The sequence below is a fragment of the Anabrus simplex genome, chromosome 12 (genome assembly GCF_040414725.1).
Source record: "Anabrus simplex isolate iqAnaSimp1 chromosome 12, ASM4041472v1, whole genome shotgun sequence".
In the NCBI taxonomy this organism is placed as follows: domain Eukaryota; kingdom Metazoa; phylum Arthropoda; class Insecta; order Orthoptera; family Tettigoniidae; genus Anabrus; species Anabrus simplex.
Genome location: NC_090276.1, coordinates 77,905,784 through 77,924,479, shown reverse-complemented (window position 1 = coordinate 77,924,479; position 18,696 = coordinate 77,905,784). Strand labels below are relative to the sequence as shown.

The 18,696-nt window shown below is 38.5% G+C and overlaps 1 protein-coding gene across 3 annotated transcripts in view; it reads right to left on the bottom strand.

Moving 5' to 3' along the window:
- The window catches only part of LOC136884567 (putative inorganic phosphate cotransporter), a 97,848-nt gene that overhangs the window by 42,763 nt on the left and 36,389 nt on the right, over positions 1-18,696 (bottom strand). For all 3 annotated transcript variants that reach the window (XM_067156826.2, XM_068229781.1, XM_067156825.2), the window contains exons 3-4: positions 15,869-16,071; positions 9,189-9,422 (exon numbers count right to left, since the gene is read on the bottom strand). In XM_067156826.2, the coding sequence (XP_067012927.2) occupies positions 9,189-9,422; positions 15,869-16,071 (437 nt within the window). The remainder of the gene's footprint in view (positions 1-9,188; positions 9,423-15,868; positions 16,072-18,696) is intronic.

The window sequence follows — 18,696 nt, the reverse complement described above, 5'->3', positions numbered from 1 at the left end:
TAATACTTCTTTGGCATTAGTCACCTCCTCTATCTGGACATTATCCTTGTAACCAATAATCTTTACATACTGCTGACTGAATACTTCTGTTTTTTGAAGATCCTCACATACACACTCCCCTTGTTCATTTCCCGGAATGTCCTTCTTGGAACCTGTTTCTCCCTTATAGTACCTATACATAGGCCTACCCTTCCACTCTTCACTAAAATTTGCATGACTGCCAATTATGCTTGCCATCACGTTATCCTTAGCTGACTTCTTTCCTAGATTCAATTTCCTAATAAGTTCCATCAATTTCTCCTTACTTCCACAGCCATAACTAACTCTATTTCTTTCTAATGTGCACCTCCTTCTTAGTTTCTTTATTTCTCTATTATAATAAGGTGGGTCTTTACCATTCCTTACCACCTTTAAAGGTACAAACTTGTTTTCACATTCTTCAACAATTGCTTTAAACCCATCCCAGAGTCTGTTTACATTCTTATTTACCATTTTCCACCGATCATATTAACTTTTTAACACATTGTTGTCGGGACGCGCGCTACTCCATTCTTTCCTGTGGACCGGCAACATAAGCACACCTGGCATGAGAAGTACGGTGAAATATAAATACATCTAAAATTTGTAAATGGTCCTAGGACTGTGTTTTCATCCTTATTTTTCCATCCATCAGCCTCACTGTCACTACTATCGCTGGGGTAGTCGGTCGCCCGCGCACCAATACGAAACTACGTTGATTAACACAGCCCGTCATTAGTGTGTTAAAAACTCCCTCATGCCTGATTTATCAGCCTAATAGTCCTACTTTTAAGACCTTCCTTTCTATCACATTTATTTTTAACTATGACAAAAACAGCTTCATGATCACTAATACCATCTATTACTTCAGTTTCTGTATAGAGCTCATCTGGTTTTATCAGCACCACGTCCAGGATATTTTTCCCTCTAGTTGGTTCCGTCACTTTCTGAATCAGCTGTCCTTCCCATATTAGCTTATTTGCCATCTGTTGGTCTTGCTTCCTGTCGTTCGCATTTCCTTCCCAATTGACATTTAGTAAATTCAGGTCTCCCGCTACAATCACATTCCTTTCCATGTAGTTTCCCACATAGCTGATCATCCTATCAAATAATTATGAATCCATGTCAGCGCTACTCTTTCCTGGTCCATACACTCTAAAGACATCAAGTTGCCTGTTATCTTTAGAAATGAGCCTTACACCTAGAATTTCATGTTTGTCATCTTTAACTTTTTTGTAGCTTACAAATTCTTCTTTCACCAGAATTAATACTCCCCCTCCCACCATTGCTATCCTATCTCTACAATACACGCTCCAGTTCCATAAGAAAATTTCTGCATCCATTATATTATTTTTCAGCTGTGATTCTACTCCTATTACAATATCTGGTAAATATATATATCTATTAAATTACTTAATTCTATTCCTTTCTTTACAGTACTTCTACAGTTCAACACTAACATTTTTATGTCATCCCTACTTGACTTCCAGATCTCTGTGCCCTAATCACCACTCCCTAGGCAACCCTGTTTCCCAGAATGTATCTCCCTATTACCCTTCCAAACAAATCTCCTAATTTATACGTACCACTGCGGTTTAAATGAAGGCCATCTGAGCGCAGATCCCTATCTCCTACCCACCCATTAGGATCAAGAAATTTCAATCCCAGTTTCCCACATACCCACTCCATAGTCTCATTTAAATCCCCAATCACCCTCCAGTCAGTATCCCTCCTACACAGTATTCCACTGATAACAATCTCCGCTTCCTTAAACTTCACCTATGCTGCATTTACCAGATCCCACACATCCCCAACTATGTTGGTACTTATACCAGGTTGCCTTATGTTGTTAGTACCAACGTGAAACACTACCACCATCTCCTTTCCCTCCTCTTTCTCTTCTACTTTTCTCAACATCTGCCTCAGCCTAATTCCTGGATAACACTCTACCCTGTTTCCCTTTCCTCCACACACTTTCCCCTCATGTCTAATGATGGAATCCCCCATAACCAGAGCTTAAACCCTACCCACCTCATTTGATCCCATCCCCTCCTGGTCAGCCCTATCTTTCCTGATAGCTGTAGAAGCTACTTCCTCCTCCCTTTTCTCCCTCCCATGACCCTGTTCCATCTGTCCTTCCCTATCCTCTACTCTACATTTCCCTTTCCTACCTTTTCCCTTCCTCCTACTTCCACACATCTCAGCAACAGTTCCCTGTTCCTCATCTTCCCTCTGTTGTTCTACCTGGAGTGGCTCGTACCGAATACTCACAGACACCTGTCCTGAAGTCTGATCCTGAATAGAGCCCTTAGTCTGCAATCTTCTTCCCCTTAGAACATTAGACCTCCTGTCTTCTACAATTCCCTCCCTTTCCTTCCCATCCCTCTTTTAAACCTGCTGTAACCTGTACATTGTTTAAGGGAGGCCTACCTTCCTTGCTGTCTTCTGTGAGAAAGCTAATTATCTCCCTCAAACTTTCCAACTCCTCCCTCATACTCCTCAATGTCTCGCCACACCCACAGTTCCTACACTTGCACTCCTTAGCCATTCTTTATGGAAAAAATGAAAAGAAAAGGAAAAAAAATTGTTTTATGCAAAAAAAAAAAAAAAAGACCAGAAAGAAATATTGTGTGGGACAGTACTCAAATATTACACGACAATAAGGTAATTAATATACTATTACACTACAATACTAGTTAGTCGTAATCTATTGTTATCCTACAACACCGTAACAGATAAAAACTGCTGTTAATTACTGAATACAAAAAAGGAATACACAAGAATTACACAATTCTATGGTGCAGTTAAGCCTATCCTAATCACAACAACAGAATTTTAGTAAGAGAATTTCTACAGATACCTCTACTATATCAAACAAATATTTTACAATATTAAAATAAGCATGCTAATTTCTAATAAGATAATACTTGTATACTGCTGTACAGTACACTACAATAATTTTAAACTACGTTCAGACGTATCATAACGGTACCGTATGTCACTACTAAGCACAAACAGAAATGAAAACTGCAAGTTTGAAATTTGCACGAACTACTGTACTCAAAGATTATCAACAAAGCTAAATGCTTAGACAGATTGTTATTAGTACTATGCTCTAATAGATACACACAAATATAGCACATAAGATACTGTGCTATCTAAATATACTGTGTCTACACTACAATTCTCAACTAAAATGTCGATGCTGGAAGGTTTAAAGGCCCAATCTTGGACACTGTAAAATTAACAGAGTAATAACAGGGGAAGTTTTACACATGCCAGGTGATCATATGATTCCAAAGTATATCTTTGAGAAACCATTTGAGACCCAGATAACTAAAAACGAAGACTGGGACATCATTGTATGCATGCAAGAGGATAGTTGGGACAACATGGGGTCTGAAGCTGGCAATGGTGTTGTGGATATACACAATAATCATTAGACCACTGATGACCTATGCAGCAATCATTTGGTGGATGAAAGCAAGTCAAGGAAAAGTCAGTAGCAAAGTCAGTACTGGGTAAATATATCCAGAAAACGGTGCAACTGAACTCACCCTTACATGAAAATCAGTTTGCATACAGACCTGGCAGATCCACTGAGACAGCACTCCATCATTTGGTTTGCAAACTAGAGGAAAGCCTAGAATACAAACAAATTGCTCTGGCGGCATTTCTAGACATACAAGGGGCCTTCAGTAATACAACCTACAAGTCGATGATTAAAGTTGTTGAAGAGAGTAGGGTGAGGAAGACTGCTGTAAAATGCACTTAGATCCATGTTAGATGGGAGGAAAATAAAGGCAACTCTGTTTGAAGAGACGCTAACAGTTAGAGCTATTCGAGGTTGTGTGCAGGGAGGAGTTCTTTCTCCTCTTCTGTCTAACCTTGCCATGAACAAAATCATAGCCATCCTCAAAGAACAGGGATTTTACACACAAGGGTATGCAGATGATCTAGTTGTTGTGGTAAGAGGTAAGGTGATGAGTGTCATCCAAGACCTCATGCAAAGATCATTTAACCTTGAGGAGAACTAGTGTCAAGAAGAACAACTCACAGTCAACCAGAGCAAGATAACACTGGTCCCTTTCACAAGAAGAAATTAGAGGGGACAGGAACACTGAAGTTCTTTGGGCAAGAAATCTATATGGAAAAACAAGTGTTACATTTAGGTGTAATATTAGACAAAAAGTTAACCTGGAATCCACACATAGAAAGAAACATAACCCGAGCTAAGGGCCTTTTGTATGCATTCAGGAGGGTAGTTGGGACAACATGGGGTCTAAAGCTGGCAATGGTGATGTGGATATACACAATGATCATTAGACCACTGATGACCTATGCAGCAATCATTTGGAGGATGAAAGCAAGTTGAGGAAAAGTCAGTAGCGAACTAAAATAGCCTTCAGAGAATGGCATGTATAGCCATAACTGGGGCAATGAAAACTAACTATGCCGACAGAAGGCTTGAATACCTTAGTAGATCTCCCTTCATTAAGTAACTTTATAGAGGGATATCGATTGGAGCAAAATTGATGCTGGAAGGTTTGAAGGCCCAATCTTGGACACTGTAAAATTAACAGACACATGCCAGCTGATCATATGATTCCAAAGTATATCTTTGAGAAACCATTTGAGACCCAGGTAACTAAAAACGGAAGACTGGGACATTAACAGATGGAAAACTGGTAGGGAAGATATTGATGGCTCAAGGACTGAGAAGGGAACAGGAGGAGGGATCAACGGGGAAAAAACCTGAGAGATCAATCCAAATGAGTCTAGGCAGACACACTACAGTTTTCCAAGCTGAAGTGATAGCCATCATTACATGCCTTGAGGAAAATCTGAAAATTAACTACAGAGATAAGAATATTTTCATATTTACAGATAGCCAACCAGCCATTAAGGCACTTGAAGCTGTGCGGATTACATCCAAAATTGTTTGGTGTTGTCATACACTTCTCCTGAAGCTCTCAGAGTACAATGTTGCAAAAATAATATGGATACCTGAGCATGCAGGCATAGAAGGTAATGAAAAAGCAGATAAACTGGCAAGAAAAGGGTCAGAAACACCTTTTGTGGGCCCAGAACCATATGTGGGATCTCTTATGGACAAATCTGACTGTACATAGGTAAATGGGTACAAAAGAAGCAAATGGAAAACTGGAAAAATGCTCCAGGTTGCAGGCTTGTGAAAGAACTAATAAAGATCCCACAAGAAGCATACTAAGGAACTGCTGAAACTCAGCAGAGAAAATATAAGATGGGTAGTAGGACTGCTGACTGGACACTGCCAGTGGCGGCTCGTGAAAAAATCGTCCTACGTGCTACAAAAAACAAGCTAAATACGTTGCTTTAAATATCCATATTGCCATGATGAACAACGCATACTTCAAACTTGGTAATAATAATAATAATAATAATAATAATAAAACTTTTCTCACAATTTATAACTCAGAACAAACAAAAACAACATTAATTTGGAAGCAGATGAATTCTTCGACAACTGTCTACGAGATAAATAGTTCATTGGAGAAATATTGTTTTTACTAACCTAATGGCACAACTTACATCAGTGCAAATAGAATCGTGGAAATATAGATCCCCACTAAGAACACTAATTTAATTTCACTTTATATACACTGCAGTGGATAAATAATTTGATAAATCTTCGTATAAACTTTAGCACTAACACAATGACAGAAAAAACACCCACCAGTAATATAACCGTGAGAAAACAGCTAATGACGGAACTGAATAGAGTGAAAAAGGAAGCAAAAGAGAATTATATGAATGGCATACTTCAAGAGGGTAATGACCACAAAGGGAAATGGAAAAAGCTGTATTCATATATCAGGAACCAAAACCGCACAAAGCAACTGAAAGAGCTGCCAACTGATTCATTGAGACCTCCCCTATTACCAGAGTAAATGTCCGGCTCCATGGCTAAATGGTTAGCGCGCTGGCCTTTGGTCACAGGGATCCCGGGTTCGATTCCCGGCAGGGTCTGGAATTTTAACCATCATTGGGTGTACGTGTTGTTTTCATCATCATTTCATCCTCATCACTACTCGCAGGTCGCCTACGGGAGTCAAATCAAAAGATCAGCATCTGGCGAGTCGAACATGTCCTCGGATACTTCCGGCACTAAAAGCCATACGCTATTTCATTTCACCAGAGTAAATTACATTGTAATGCGGGATAACATTTAGGGTCAGTCAAAGATTCTTTGACTCACCTACGAATTTCTTATTTTTGACACAAAAGGAAGATGGATATTTTAATAAGCATGTGTGAGATAGATTGCCTCCACTTACGCTTTACTTTCGAGCCCAGACGATGCTACTCTCTAGTGGCAGATTCGCTTACCACGTTCAACATAAGCACGGCCGACTGGATCCCTCGCTGCGCTCCAAGGAGCTATTTAGAGCAACGCATCAAGTCGGCCGTGAACATAAGGGTAGCAGGAGACATCGAGTAATTCTACCCCCTTGCGGGAGAGGAAGTAACTATAAACGGGATCAGTGAAAGTTGATCCCGGTTTACGGTATACTCCGCCGGCTAGGGGGAGTGTTGCAAGCTTGGCTGCGCCTGCGTATTGCTTCCTTCAGGCTACAGGCAAGGGCTCACTTCACATGAGCACGAGCCTTGTTCCCCGGGAGAACGGCGCTAGGTGTTCATAGATCTCGTCCTGATTTTCACAAAACACAAATTCATATCGCACTCAAACAACAAAAAGGCACCAGGATAATTGTACTGTACATAAATAATATTCCTTACAGTTCTAAGCTACGTGCTGGAGCCCGGTAGCACATATTGACCGGCCGCCACTGGACACTGCCATCTTAAAAAGCACCTTCACAGAACTGGAGTAACAAGAGACAATATCTGTAGGAAATGCAACAATGCAGAAGAATCAGCTGAACACATACTCTTTAAATGTGAGGCGCTGGGAAGAATCAGAATCTCCACACTAGGATTACCTGGTGAAGAGAGAAGAAACATCCGAGAAGACCCAATAATGAGGACCTGCAACATTTTGAAGGGAGCAGGTATAAGTAGGTGGGGATGAAGGAAAACACATGGTAGCAAAAGATCTTCGAGGTCGATGCTAAAAGGAACTTTTAAAGAGACCCCATGAATAAAGCAAGAAGAAGAAGAAGAAGAAGAAGAATATGAATACTTAGGTTTAAACTGAAGATCTGTCAATGAGTGTTGCTATCCGCTGTCCTTATGAAGCTGGGGAATCAGAAACGGGATTGACATAGGCCGAGAAGAAACTGATGTAGAAGAACTGGAATTTATGAGGGAAAAGTCCAAAGTAGGTAATTATGTGGGGATTGTCCTTGTCCTGAAGCGTTTTCATGTCTTTTAATGTTTTGCGTTCTTTTAAAATGAACAACATGAATTGAGTCTGTGCAACTTTGGCTGGCTGAAATCCTCCTGCCAGGCTATGCTTCCTTATTTAATGTTAAACAAAATCCTTATTTTTATTTATCTTTTTACATAGTTTACGCCCACATTGGAGCACCTAAATCAAACCCAAATACATTTACGTTAACAAAGAATTAACTGAAGGTTTAGCTTGCATCATCTTCTTCCTTTCCCAGACCTGGCTGCCCTTTCTTCATCAGATATGACATATTGTTTGTGTCGTACAGTTTTTAATGACAATCTTATTTGTTTGTTCTTGAGAATCCTTTTTTCTTCTCTATTTTCAATTTGCTTCATTGTAATATTCAGCTCTCCTAAATCATTCTGAACTTCTTTAAACCAATTATTTTTTGTTTTACTTTTTCAAAAGTAATTAAATAGTTGTTTTATTACCCTATTATCATTTAGTCTAGAAAGATGACAGAAAAAGGCAATTCTTCTTTTTCTCATCGTATCTATTATAGATTCACTTTCCCTATAAACCACTGCATTAGGCAATAATCTCCATTGTCCATCTACCTGATGTTTTTTATTAATGCTTGTTCTGAGTATCCTTCTGTCAACCTTTTGCAGTGTATCAGTTGTTGCGTAGGTGTTCAATTTAAATAGAGTTTCACTAGCATAAGTCGCTTCAGGTTTAATGACGGAACAGTAATGTTGAAGTTTAGCATTTATTGAAAGAGATTTTTTCTTGTACGTTGGCCATGTAATTCATTGTGTTTTTTTTTTAACTTAAATGTTCTGCTTTCTATTGATGATTTTTTATTGGTGTTCCAAGTTATAATTTCACCAAGATATTTAAACTTATTCACAATTTTAATTTGCTTGGTATTGGCTAAGGTAATGATTGGTGCTGTAACAGGGAAGGTTGGCATTATTTCTGTTTTTTCATATGAAATTTGCAATCCAACTTTTCTTGCTATGTTATCAAGTTCTTCTATTTGCAATTTAGCTTCTTCCATACCATTAGCAAGTAGTGCAAGATCATCAGTGAATGCTAAACAATTGAGTCTTATTTTTCTGCCAATCTTGATGTTAGGTTGACACATCTTATTCCATTCCCGCATGATTTTTTCCAACACACTATTAAACAATAATGGTGAGAGTCCATCTCCCGGCCGAAGTCCATTATTAATGTCAAATGGCTTTGAGAGTTCATTTCTAAATCTGACTGTAGATTTAGTGTTCTTAAGGGTAATTCCAATAAGGCAAATAAGTTTTGGATGTAAACCAAATTCTTTTAGGATATTCAATAATGACTCACGATGGATACTATCATACGCCTTTTTAAAATCAACAAAAGTGATAACTAACTTTTTGTTTCTAACCCTATGATGCTTCATAATCCACTTTAAACTGATAAACTTCTTCCTGGACGAAAGCCTCCTTGGTATTCTCCAAGTTCACAGTCAAGTTGTTCTTGAATTCTCATGTATAATAACTTTGAAAATTTTTTGTAAGTGTTATCCAGCAATGATATCCCTCGATAATTGTTGGGATCTGATCTATCACCTTTTTTATGTAAAGGGTGTATTATCGCCATATTCCACTCTTCGGGCATTTTTTCAGTATTCCAAATGTCTATGAGGTATTTATGTAAATTCTGAATGGTTTGTGTATTAGCATTCTTCCATCCTTATTTTATATTAATTTTGCTACCAAATGCTAAATCAAAACTCTAAAATAGTAGATATTTGAACTCATAAGAAAATGAATAAAACTTGTTAGGCAAGTACCGCAGCTAGACCCTCGAGAAAGCGGACGGTGAAGAAGAGCATCTCGTGAGCCCACAGACTGAATGGGCTAATGACAGTAAGTGCAGCTGTCAGTACGGTCCCCAGTCCAAACACCAGCTTGCCACCGTAGCGCTCGGCCAACATGCCTCCCGGTAGCTGTCCTATAGCGTAGCCGTAGAAGAAGCCTGCCAGGATGAGGCCTTGCTGTTCTTCATCCCATAGGAATTCTCCACTCTACAGAAACAAAAGACACTGTGTTAATCATACAACTGTACTGTAATGTACATTGCCCAGCATACAACACGGCGTAATTGTTATCTCTCAAGCACCGTGCAAATACTCAAGTCTGAACAAAGTAGCATTCACAACATCAAGCAGAACAGCTATCAAATAGATTTCCTGGATGTCATTTGTGAAGCGTAACTGAGAAATGATGTAAGTCTAAAAATGGAAACTTACCATAACTATTTTGCCTGAGCTTTTAATCATTTGATGAAAAATTCAGGTCAAAACAGGTTTTGACACAGATTTGTGCCAAGTTTATAAAATCTGGTCTGTTACAAGGCCCTGTGAAAGTTCCTGAGGATATGGTATAACTGCAAAGAGCAGCAAACTCAGTGTTAAACAAACTATTATTAAAGTACGTGAATGTAATATACTGAATGGTATAATCTTATACAGACAGCTCCTTGAGAAATCCAACACTACAAGCATGGAGGCAAAGATAATCAGGAATCAACCACGCTGGTCTGGACCTTCGTTTGCATGCCAGAAACATGCCTCCCAAAGCAAATCCTGTATTCCCAACTAAAGAATGGCCTGAATAATTGTGGGGGAGTGAGCTAAAACAATATGAGGATGTTTTGAAATGTAATCTGAAAAAAAAAAAAAAAAATTGTCAATTTGACACTGTCTACTGGGAAATTGTCTGGCTTCATGGCTAAATGGTTAGCATGCTGGCCTTTGGTCACAAGGGTCCCAGTTCAATTCCTGGCAGGGTTAGGTTAGTTAGGGGAATGTATAAAATACAACTCCCCCCCTAGGAAAACATAATTACCCTGTAATTAAATTGTATACCAATATACCAATAAATTAATATATTGTTCTTTTATAGCTGAAAATATAACATACAAATATAGAAGAATGAGAAACTCAGTATAGAGATCTTCAATGTTGGTGAGAATAATAATGGCATGTGGCCTCCAGAGAGGCCAGGTGTAGGTCTTTTAGATTTGACTCCCAAGGCGACCTGCCCGTCATGATGAGGATGATATGATGATGAAGATGGCACATACACTCAGTCCCCGTCCCAGGGAAATTAACCCATTATGGTTTAAATTCCCGACCCTGCCAGGAATCGAACCTGGGACCCCTGTGACTAAAAACCAGCTGGCTAACCATTTAGCCATGGAGCCGGATTTCAATGTTGGTGACGCTGTATAACTGTTTCCCGCTCGGAACGTTTCGGCTCCCTGAGTGTTTGACAAGTGACATACGCCAATTCTTGAAAACTTAAAAACAAGCATTGTAGCAACAAAGAGATTGGAGTAATGTCTCTTGTATGTGTATAATTGTTTGCTACTGTGTTTCTTCTAAATGGATATGAATTTTTCATTCTGCATCTAAATTAGTTTGTGTTATTGGGATCAATGTATTCAATACGATTATCAGGCTTTACTTTTTTCAAAGACTTAAAATACGATAACAGAAAACACTTGTAACTCATCATGTAAGCCGGGTATGTTATAGTTTTAATTTTTTTATGCTGCACTAAACAAATGTGTACAAGTGGCAACTTGTCACATTTTAAGTCTACAAAAAAAGGCGAACGCTGATGCTTGCACAGATGTCTCATTTTCTGTCTGTATCTTAGGGGTCCACAAAAAGATTTCAGAAAAAGCAGGAACGACTGCTCTCTATATACATTGTATGGCTCATGTATTGTGCAAAGAATCAGTTTCCCCATGTGAAAATATTTTTTAATGAAGTCAGAGACATCTATAAGCTCTTCCACCAGTCTGCAAAACAAGAAACAGCTCTCCATTACATTCAGAAAATTTTACAAGACCTGATACTAATAATTCCAGAGGCAACAGTTGTGCACTGTCTCAGTCATTATAACACAATAAATGTAATTAAGAAACGTTATGGATCATTCATGTTGACGTGTGAACATTTCCATAAGGATCTAGCTTCATTGGCTGGAGGAGTACCTCTCGAAATGAAAAAGTCTACTTTCATGTTAATACTTTGCCTGTTAGTGGAGGTACTGGGAGCTGTTTCTAATGTAAGCAAATGTTTGCAAAAGAACTGTCAGTTGGCAGTTCGGCCCAAGTTAATAATTTCAAGTACATTTGCAGACTCAAAATTAATATCTGAAGATGTTCAGAAAGCAGACAAACAGGAACATAGTTATTTTATTGCACAACATATAATGAATTGAAAGAGAAGCTGTCTCGCATCCGAACAATAAAAATAGATGAATCTGATTACAAAATATGTTTGCAGACACTAGTTAAATTTACAAAAAAAATGTAATATATAAAATGGACAAAACATTAGGCAAGCTGTGGATTTCAGCATGTTCATTTTTTGAAACATTTCTCCAAATTCAGCACGTAACAGTCAGATGTTAACGAACTTCGCCAGTATGTATTTACATGGTATAGATCAAGATCTTTTAAATTTTTAGCTTTAAAATTTGTTCTTCAGTCTTGGTTATGAGGAAATGGAAAATACAAGTGTAAAAATATTGACTGTACAAATATCAACAGCCCCTGTTGAAAGGTCCCTCAATGTTGTGAATAGATTAATGACTCCACTGAGAAATTGACTTGGAGGTAGTTCACTGGATCATTGCATGAGGATTTCTATTGAAAGAGATTGCCTACAGGTAATTATGTAATTGTTGTTTTCTTTGTTATTATACATATTTTATTTTTTTCATTTTATTGCTATTATTTATGTTGTAACCATGTAGCAAATATTGTATTAAGACATATTCATGTTATTCTGTGTCGTGTAAGCAAACACAAGTATGGGTCAGATAGATTAATAAAAAACCTACAATTGTAATTGTTAGATTTTAAATTGTCTCTTCCTGTGTAGCCGAATTACTGATTTTTCCTCCTCAATCTCCCCCCACCTCCATCACACACACAGTAAGATTTAAAAAGTACTCCCACACAGATTTTTTCTGAAAGAAACACTGCCCAGAGCAGTGATGGTGAAATGAGCTTGAATTGTTAAGGTATCTCAAAAGACTGGAAGAGGTGGAGGCAACTTGTTAAGGCAGTGCAGGGACTGTTGCTATCAAGACCTTCACATGATTGAAATTAAATCACATCTGGTGGTGACTGTAGTTTCCAGGGACAAAATAATGGGAATGTTAGCCCCTATTCTGTAGATAAAATGAGTATTCTGACCCTTCAAAGACTGATGGTCTAAGCTAATGAAAGAGAAGCACAGAAGCATGTACAGACTCTTGCCACAAACTGGTGAGGTACCAGGCAGAATCTTGTACTTCATTCTCCTAAAAAATCAAGCTTCAGCGGACCACTGTCTACGAGAGGAACAGGCTGGCTTTCATCATGCTCAGAGCAATTTTTTGGTATTTGAATAATGCGTCAAGTTTAACCATCCAATGTACCTTAATTTCACCAACTTCAAAAAGGTACTTGATAGCATACATTGCAAATCACTAATGAACTTCTTACAGTAGTAGTAGTAGTAGTAGCAGCACCAGCAGCAACAGCGAATTCTCCCAATATTGGAAGACATTAAGAAAATTACTCAATCAATTCTTCTGTGGGTTCTTCTTGTTTTTCCAAGAGGTTTTCATTCTTTCCGAGAAGGCTTGTTTACGTTTTATTATTAACTTTATTGACCACATTGGACCACTTGAGTCGTTCCACATTCACTTTCTCTTTGAAGGTTGTACTGCATTCGTTCTGACAGTCTATTTCCTCAATTCATTTGAAATTGCTTTGGCCCTTCTGTGTGTCATTTCTACTGAAAATTTGTGAGTCTTAAAAAGGGTGTTAATTTTATTTTTGTTCCCTGCATCTGCTACCTCGAGTCCAGCTGCTTCGAGATCTTGCTGAATTTTGTGGATACATTGTCCCCCTGTCTTCTTTCCAAGATTTCTAATCACTAGTTGTCATAACAGCCAATTTCCAGCATCAAATGATTTGAAGGAAATATGAGATTCTTTTGTTCTTCATTGTGCTGGTGATTGGGTAAATCTCTCGATAGATAGTTTCATTAGAAAGGATTCTCCAGACTCCTTCGATCTGGTCTTTTTTAATTTATGCAAGTTCTGATAATTCTTCTTTCAGTTTTGAGGAGTTCCTCCTTCCGTTTTAATTTGGAACAGGATTTCACAAAAGTAAGTGGCTTCCAGGAGAGTTACAGTTTTATAATATTGGATCTTAGTGTCAATTGACAGGCATTTCTTATTATACGTTGACCAGATTAGAAATTGAGCTTTTTTTCATTTTGTTAGTTCTATTTGTCCATGTTTTTTTCTCATTCAAATTGTATGTGTGGTGCCTATACTGAATTCAACAGCAGAATAATGGAAAAGCCATCACAGTCTTCCTACAAATGAGCTGCATATGGCTATCAATTTCACTTTCCACAACAGTAAAGTTACAGTTGTACACACCTATTATGGTGTGGATGGCTCAGAATACATGTTAAACTTGAAGACGTGAGCAAAGGTAGCTCACAAGCACAATATCTTTTCATCAACAGTGCCTCAGACGAATTCTAAAGACAAGGTATTACAACCACACTATGAATGAGGTGGTCTGCGTAAATTGACAAAATAATTACTGAAAGAAGACTGCAATATGGATGGATACGAAAGTATCCCCAAAAGTACAGTGATGTGGATGCCTTCAGGTGGACACTGAGGAAAAGGAAAGCCATGCAAAACCTGGCGCTGATCATTTACAAAGGACCTATCAGAGATAAATATCCATTGGGTCATTATCATCATCTTCCTTCCAAGTATTGGGCCATGTGACCCGTTACGGTCTTGCATTTTACTTTTTGCAAGACTTGAAAGCAGTCAAATGTCCTTCCGACGGGTTGCTAGCCTGAAGGAAGTAAGACCATTGGTGGGGCTGCCACCTCTCAGCTAATGGACTAGCTGAAATCACAGCATTTCCTCCATAATGGATGTAACGGTTATACCGCCGTGACTCTGTCAACAGGGCTGGGAACAGGTTTTCATCTCGGGAAGGTGAGGTTGGCCTTTGGGCAGGAGAGGTTATGTCATAATCATCATCATCATCCTTCCAAGTACTGGGCCATGTGGCCCGTTACGGTCTTGCATTTTCTTTCCATCGCTTCATTGGACGTCCTATAGATCTCTGTCCTCTTGGCTGATAGCGTAGGATCTCCTTTGGTAGTCTTCCAGATTCCATCCTTTGAACATGACGTTTCCAGTTTTCTTGGTAATCATAGATGTAATTGATTACTGATTTCACATTCAGTCCCTTAAGCACATCTTCATTTCTTATACGATCCCATTTCGTATAGCCTGCTGTTCTGCGCATGAATGTCATTTCACGTGCTGTAATTCTGGAAATGTCTTGAGTTCTTATTGTCCATGCCTCACTGCCGTAGCAAAGGGTTGGTCTGGCTAAAGTGTTATAAAGACGTAAGCGAGTGTGTTTCTGGACAAGAGATGGCTTCATGATATGATTTATGATTCCTGTTGTTCTGGTAAATTTGGTTATTTTTGCAGAGATATCAATTTCTCCTTGGTAAGATAAATTGTATCCCAGATAATTGAATTCGTTGACTCTTTCCAAAATTTTATTATCTAAACAGATTTTACTCGGGATAGGGTCCTTCCCCTTAAAGGCCATTATTTTGCTCTTTTGTGGTGAAATGATCATGTCGAATTTTGAAGAGACTTTCTGTAGATTAAATACTGACCACTGAAGATCATCTTCTGATGATGCTACCATTGCAACATCATCAGCAAAGAGTATGGCATCTAGATGTGTGAGATATCTGCTGACTGGGATTGATCCATGCCTTTCATGCCTCCATTCCTGTATTATGTTGTTCATATAGATTATGAACAGCAAAGGAGAAAGTCCACAACCTTGTCTCACACCTCTGCTGATCGGTTTCCATTCAGTCTGATGATTACCTAACTTTATTTCCATTGGGAAAGGCAGAAAACCTAGTGGCAGGTAAGTAGGCTGAGGAAATCTCATTGACTCGATATGCTATTTAGCATGGGAGGAAGTAGCTTCCGGAACCTAACACTGTTATGATTAAAAGAGGGAGATGAGCTGGTAGTGGTGATTATTGTGCAACTGGAAACCAACCTTTATTAACACTAATCAGAAGATAATGAGGAAGAGAGACAATCCTTCGAATAATCAAGGAATCGGAAAAAGGAAGGGAAGGGCATGAAACTGAAGGACTCACTAGGTACCACAAACTCAATAATGTCATGATCAGAAGAGAACAAAAGTTGACTGGCACCAGAAAGGAGAAGAAATGTCAGACTCAGCTAGGGATTTTGTGGTTGCCAACCCACAGTTTAGGGCCCCCCTTTTAGACACCTCTTATCACTGGGGGAGGGGGGTTACTTAGACTTACTTCTTTCCATAGTCGTATCCACAGAAGATTGGAAGCATGGCTAAAGTACTTACATATCTGGTTGATGACTCTGACGCTTTTCCAGGACACATGTCAACGTTAGAGTAGTTGTTGCTCTGGTCTTCCAGCCCTGTGCTCAGAGCTGTGATGTTCACCATGGTCACTATTGCCACCGAGAGGTTCACTCTGAGAGCATACAGGATGGCAATACCCAGCAGGCCCATCACACCAAACACATAGCGCACCTTCAGCACATCTGGAATATGGAGCAACAAATTATTCATATCAAGTCTGCCCTCCTGATGCAGCTGGGGAGCAGAAACAAGCTCGTTAGGGGCTGAGAAGAAATGGATGTGGAAGAACTGGGACTGGTGAAGAATGAGCACATCTCTCTGAAGATTTTCATTCTCGAGAATTCTTGTTTCTTGATATGAGAAGCGGTGGAAAAGGAAAAACTAGATAAATATACTGTACAAGAAGAGGGAGAGGTATACACAGGTGAAAGAAGATGAAGAACATGGGACAAATACAGGAGAAAAAGAGCCCAATATGTTTAATAAAATTGATGATGATGATAAACTATGAAATGGCCTCATGTACTAAGTTGTGCTGTTCTCTACCAAAGAAAGCAGATTTTTACTAACCGGATAGACTGAGTGTGCCACCAGAGATCACCAATAAGAATGTCAGCCAGGAGTTGGATACACTACCACTTAGCTGCTGAGGCAGGATATTGGATGAGGGTCTTCTCTTTGACCAGCTTGTAAATTTGGATTTTTTTTTTTGGCAGACACAAAGGTTTAAAAATTTGAGAATACCAAGTCCAACAAGAAATGGGTAGTTACTTTCCATTATTGTGTTTCTTGGGAACAGTCCTCAAAATTGTAGGAAAATACTTCTCTGTTCCTGGGAATAATGTGAGTGTTTTTTTCTCTTATGTCTGTACAATGGCCTGGAAATGCAATGCTAAAAGTACAACAAACATGGAACATGTCAGTTGAAATAAAAATCAGACCAAGTTCCTTTCATTTCGTCTTAGCTCTGAGAAGTTGTATTGTAAGTATGCAGTTTGGTAATACTCATTATTTTAAATGAAGTTGATAAAACATATTAACATAATTTTCTTATGGTTAATACTTCCTTATACCGTATCAACTGTACTAATAAGTAAATTATGTCTTGGTTTTGAAATCTCAAATTGCAACAATATCCTGGTTTTGGCAACCCTGTATCTAGTATCATTTAATTAATAAGCTTTATTGCAGCCAATGGCCGCAGATATAAATAAATAAAGGTTAATAATACCTCATTGACATATTTAACTAGGAGGGAGTTTTGCACAATGGGCATGGTACATTATTGAGTTCAGTTAAAGATAACTCCTTGACCTGCACTGAAGGGCATGGTACTTATCACTTAGCTTGTTACACCATCTGCACTTGGAATTTAAGTCCAGCACTTCTTATTTTGACAAATTTTGTAGTGAAACTCATGTATGGTGAAAAGAGGCATGAACGCACCAGCTTGTACCCCTCTGCCTCAAATCTGCAAGGTCATTCCCAAGTATTTATATTTATTAACTATGTTGATTTTGTGTCATCATGCATGAAAATGTCTCTGCTTGAAATTCTGCCTCCGTTCCTAATAGAATAGCTACAGTCTTATTTTTGTTGATATTTAACAGGGTCTGAGACACTGGCCTGTACTACATCATGTATTCCTATATTAAACAATAGTGTACTGACTGATGGAGTGATCCACAGTCTGCAATACAGACTCTGACACTGATGAATTATTACACACACACTGACATGGTCTTCAGATAATATGCTTCTAAGGAGTCTTAAGATGTGGTTGTCTCCGAGGATACTTTCTAACTTATTCAATACAATATTCCCATTGACTGTGTCAAAGGCTTTCGAAAAGCCAATGAATATAGCATATAACTTCCTTTTTAGCACTCTCAGAGCTTCTTCAGTTTCACTGCATGAACGGTCGATCTTCCAGTACTGAACCCAAATTGTTCTTGAGGGATACAATGTGCTAAGAGTTTTTCCAACCTGTTTGATACTAGCTTTGTTAAAATCTTTAATAGTCCGCTTTCTAATGTGATTCTGTGATAAGAATTTGGATCATTTACATCTCCCTTCCCATTATAGAGTATTTTCAGTCCAGAATATCTACATCTGCATAGCATACTTCCTTCTCAAAGACATTTATTCAGAAGCTCTGTTAGCTGTTGTTTCAGTATTATCCAACCGGTTTTAATATGTTCATAGTAAATCTGATTGTGTCTTTCTTTCACTCCAATAGCATTTAAGAGCACCTATTACTAACCTGGTAACAAAAAACATCTTTATATGTATCATTATACAGATAAATGAATTGTATGAATAACAGTGAAGGATTTATGGAATATTGTAAGTAATGAGGACAAGTTGACACTTGCCTTAAGAAATATGGAATGGAATGGCAAATTTTCTCAATTCAGTTAGCTTAGCTTTTGTTTGAGATGAAATACCTAGAGTTTCAAAGTCTTTGTTGCAATAATGTTCTCACATTATGAATTTGAAGACGACTGCAATTAGAAATAAATGTTCACATGTTGTTGTTTGAGTCATCAGTCCATAGACTGGTTTGATGCAGCTCTCCATGCCACCCTATCTTGTGCTAACCTTTTCATTTCTACGTAACTATTGCATCCTACATCTGCTCTAATCTGCTTGTCATATTCATACCTTGGTCTACCCCTACCGTTCTTACCACCTACACTTCCTTCCAAAACCAACTGAACAAGTCCTGAGTGTCTTAAGATGTGTCCTATCATTCTATCTCTTCTTCTCGTCAAATTTTGCCAAATCGATCTCCTCTCACCAATTCG